This window comes from Ochlerotatus camptorhynchus, unplaced genomic scaffold (genome assembly GCF_037179485.1).
Source record: "Ochlerotatus camptorhynchus isolate MF236.1 unplaced genomic scaffold, CSIRO-AGI_Acam_v1.1 ptg000089l, whole genome shotgun sequence".
NCBI classification, from domain to species: Eukaryota; Metazoa; Arthropoda; class Insecta; order Diptera; family Culicidae; genus Ochlerotatus; species Ochlerotatus camptorhynchus.
The window spans coordinates 1,507,532-1,512,079 of record NW_027040579.1 but is presented as its reverse complement, the minus strand read 5'-3'; the positions used below and the strand labels follow the sequence as shown (position 1 = coordinate 1,512,079).

At 47.1% G+C, this 4,548-nt stretch overlaps 1 protein-coding gene across 1 annotated transcript; it reads left to right on the top strand.

The window, feature by feature from the left end:
- The first annotated feature begins 370 nt into the window (after positions 1–370).
- Positions 371–3,260, top strand: LOC135698542 (uncharacterized). Its single transcript, XM_065218568.1, has 2 exons — positions 371–1,950; positions 2,015–3,260. The coding sequence occupies exons 1-2, from the start codon at positions 371–373 to the stop codon at positions 3,258–3,260; spliced, it is 2,826 nt and encodes a 941-aa protein (XP_065074640.1).
- The last annotated feature ends 1,288 nt before the right edge of the window (positions 3,261–4,548 follow it).

Here is a 4,548-nt window from a genome sequence, read left to right as displayed (position 1 = left end):
TCTAGCAAATCTCGGTGACAACCGTCACACCGCTATCCGTCGCTTCCGGCTAGTGGAATCCAGGCTGCAACGAAACCCAACTTTGTGTAAACAATATTCAGATTTTATGAAGGAGTACCACGAGCTAGGACACATGAAACGTGTATCGCCCAATGAAGACTCATCCACCCGCACTTACCACCTTCCACATCACGCCGTAGTACGTGAGGAGAGCACAACGACTAAAGTGAGAGTCGTTTTTGACGCATCATGCAAAACCAGCAGTGGCCCATCCCTAAATAATGCCTTGATGGTTGGGCCAATAGTTCAAGACGATATCAGATCCATCGTTCTGCGCTCGAGAATTCATCCTGTGATGCTGATTGCAGACATGAAGCAAATGTATCGCCAAATACTTCTTGACGAACGGGATTCTCCTCTACATAGGACCGTCTATAGAAGTTCCCCCGACAGCACTCTAGACACCTACGAGCTAAAAACGGTAACATACGGCACCGCTAGTGCCCCCTTTCTGGCAACAAGAGTCCTGCAACAACTTGCCGAGGACGAACAGCATCATTTCCCAGAGGCAGCAACTGTCCTACGCAAGGACGTTTATGTCGACGATCTTATTTCAGGCAGCAGCAACATAACCGACGCCATCAACCTTCGAAAACAACTGCAAACATTGCTGGCAAGAGGTGGCTTCGAATTACGCAAGTGGGCCTCGAATGAATCCGCAGTCTTGGAAGATGTCTCTGCTGAAAACAAGGCTCTGCAGCAGCCAGTGGATCTAGATCACGACCAACTCATTAAAACGCTTGGCCTTCATTGGGATCCAACCGCCGATGTGTTGAGGTACAAGGTGAAGATGCCCCAGCTAGACGCGACCTCAACGTTAACTAAACGCCTCGCTCTCTCTTACATTGCCCAGCTTTTCGACCCGCTCGGCTTGGTGGGTCCTGTCGTCACTACCGCCAAACTATTTATGCAGTCATTATGGACCTTGAAGAACAGCAACGGAAACATATGGGGCTGGGACGAAGAGCTTCCTGCAGTGGCGCGGGATCGATGGCAATCCTACCACGAACAGCTACCTCTTCTAAACCAGCTAAAAATTAAACGATTCGTGATGTGTCCCAACGCTTCGAAGCTGCAATTGCACTTCTTTTCGGATGCATCGGAGAATGCATATGGTGCATGTGCATATCTGCGATCGGAAAACGTGTCAGGCCAGGTCAAGGTTGCATTGCTGACCTCCAAGTCCAAGGTCACACCACTCAAGCAGCAGAGTATTCCACGACTGGAATTATGTGGTGCCCTTCTATCGACCGAACTGTATGCAAAGATAACTTCTTCACTCTCCCTGCAAGCTGAAACGTACTTTTGGGTCGACTCGACAACAATTTTAAGCTGGCTGAAGTCTCCGCCGTCTACTTGGACCACCTTTGTGGCTAACAGGGTGTCCAAAATACAGCTTTCCACATCCAGCAGCATCTGGAGGCACGTAGCTGGTGAACAAAATCCAGCAGATTGCCTTTCTCGAGGAACATCAACAGAGTTTCTTCTCACCAGCAAGCTTTGGTGGCAAGGGCCACAATGGCTACAAGGAGACCTAACGGACTGGCCAATCTCTCCTCAAGGCAGTTCAACAATGCATAGCCCAGGCGAGGTTCGAAAAACACCAGCAACTATCTTTTCCGCCACAGTAGAAGATTCCTTCATCGACTCGTACGTCAACAGGTTCTCCAACTACCAACGCATGATCAGAGTGACATCCTACTGCAAGCGTTTTCTGCAAAACTGTCGGCTTCAGAATTTACTTAGACCAGCATCACACGTCATCACCATGGAAGAAAAAGCAGGAGCTGAAAATACGCTGATCAGATTAGTGCAACAGCAAACCTACCCTAACGAATGGAAATCCCTTCAGCAACAACAGGCCGTCTCCGGAAAGTGTCGCCTGAAATGGTTCCAGCCAATGCTCGACTCGGAAAATCTCATCCGTATTGGGGGTCGTCTAAATCGATCGTAGCAAACCTACGACAGTAAACACCAAATCATCCTTCCATCTGCGCATCCGTTGGCTGGTTCGTAGCTTCCACGAGAATAATTTGCACGCCGCTCCTCAGTTACTACTAACCCTACTTCGCCTCCGTTATTGGATTACTGGGGCCAGAAATCTGGCCCGAAACATCTTCCACCAGTGTACCATTTGCTTCCGAGCTCGTCCGAAACGACTACAACAGTTTATGTCGGAACTACCAGCAGCACGAATAACCGCAGCGAGACCATTTTCAACGACCGGAATCGACTACTGGGGACCGATTACCATCCAACCAGCACACCGGCGAGCATCTCCACGGAAAGCGTATGTCGTGGTGTTTGTGTGCTTTTGCACAAAGGCTGTCCATCTCGAGTTAGTTGCCGACCTAACTACCGCCAAATTCCTGCAAGCTTTGCGTCGCTTCGTCTCACGTCGGGGATTATGCTCGGTCATTTACAGTGACAACGGCCGTAATTTTGTTGGAGCCGCCAACGAGTTGCGTCAGCTAGTACGAAGCAAGGAACATCAGGATCAAATCGCCCAGGAGTGCGCCAATAACAATATCCGCGGGCAGTTCAATCCTCCTAAAGCATCTCATTTCGGTGGCCTCTGGGAGGCCGCAATCCAATCAGCACAGAGACACTTTATCCGAGCACTTGGAACGCAGACGCTCGCTTACGACGACATGGAGACGTTATTATCGCAGATAGAATGCTGTCTTAATTCCAGGCCACTCGTACCTATCAGTGATGATCCGTCTGATCTGGAACCCCTAACACCCGGCCACTTCCTGGTTGGGAGCGCCCTGAAAGCTGTGCCTGATGTCGATGTCTCCGCCGTTCCCTTCAACCGTCTGAGGAAATGGCAGCAAACACAGAAACTCTACGAGCAAATATGGGACCGCTGGCATCGGGAATATCTCGTCACACTACAGCCACGAACGAAATGGTGTAATCCGCCTGTGCAGCTCAACAAGGACCAGCTCTTTATCCTTATGGACGAAAACCTTCCTCCGATGCACTGGCCGACAGCCAGAATCGACGAACTTCATGCCGGACCAGACGGAGTTGTTCGAGTAGTCACCGTTCGAACTGCAACCGGCAAGTATACGCGACCAGTGACGAAAATTTGCCTGCTACCAATCGCATCTACTGCTGCACCAGAGGAATCTTCCAAGTTGAACTCGAACTCCAACACCAAAACTGCAACCAGCCATTCAGTCTCCAACGAATGAAAATTGCCGCTTTTCTACTCCTGATGCACCTGCAATAAAAATACAATGTGAAGCAGCAACGTCAGCCGTAGCATTCAACCAATGTAAACAATCATCGAGATCGCCATCGACTCAACTCAACAGTGACAATGATAGCCGCTTGATTGATCGACAATCGTCATCGAGTTTGCGTGACAGAAATGCGATTTCTGCAGGGGCCAGTGTGTTCGCACAGCATGCGTGAGGAACCAATTCACCGTACCTGTCTTTTGCATCATGGCTACATCGACGAATTTCACCACCTAGGCAGATTGCATCCTGCACTGAACCGAAACCAAAGATGTGTCATCACGTCGTGTCATCAATGACTTCCGATGATTCAGTCAATATAAAAACCTAAGAAACCCGTCTAGGGCGACTCTTTTTGATTATACCGACCAGCAGATTAGCATCAAGCGAGGAATAGTGGAACTACTTACAGTGAAGATTAAAAATTGTGGATTATATACTCTAATAAGAAGTTAAATAAATTAAGAGTTTAATTAGTAGCTTAAAGCCAAGTTAGTGAAATAAAAAGAAACTATTGGTGATTAATAAATCGTATGTGGACTAGAATTACTTACCTGTGATGAAGATCATACCTGAAAGGGAAGAATATACTTACCTGTGAATTGTAACACGAACCTGAAAGAAAGTGATTATACCCGTGAAAACTTCCCGCCTTTCTGAGTATCGGAACACCGACGTTAAGTATACTACACCAAACCAGGAGATGTAAGATTTGCTTACAATAATGAGCGATTCATCATCTCCACATCATGTTAGTGGAGACCGCATGAACGAAGGATGCGATCCAATGGAGTTGAAAAAGATGTGGAGTATGTAAACTTAATCATGTCTAAAAAAAAAATTGAAAAAAGGTTGACTGACTCGAACCGCGAACCTGGCGTCGCGTAACTTCACTTTTTACCTGTGCACCAACTTTCAACACCAGATTTATTGCCATATTCATACTTGAAAAATACTCTTAATCTTCTAGTTTACTCGAAATCTATCTATTGAAAGCAATATTTTGATAATTGGGTATGTTTTGAGAGTTGGGCACCGGTAGATTGAGGTTAAGGCGACGCCACTGGGCGAACGTATTATCAGGCCTACACTTTCTCCACTGCTCTCTCGGAATATGGATAGGTTAAAAGCGAATAAAAAGCGGAGGGAATCGTAGCAAGTGTGTACGTCGTTTTACAATTCAAAAAATAAAATGCTTGCTTAGCCGAAAGCGTAGACAGAATACGAAATAAAAAGATAA

Coding starts and splice junctions, on each gene's coding strand:
- LOC135698542 (XM_065218568.1), top strand. CDS start 371: ATGAAGCAAATGTATCGCCAAATACTTCTTGACGAACGGGATTCTCCT. Junction 1,951..2,014: donor GGAAAGTGTCGCCTGAAATG/GTTCCAGCCAAT, acceptor AATCGATCGTAG/CAAACCTACGACAGTAAACA.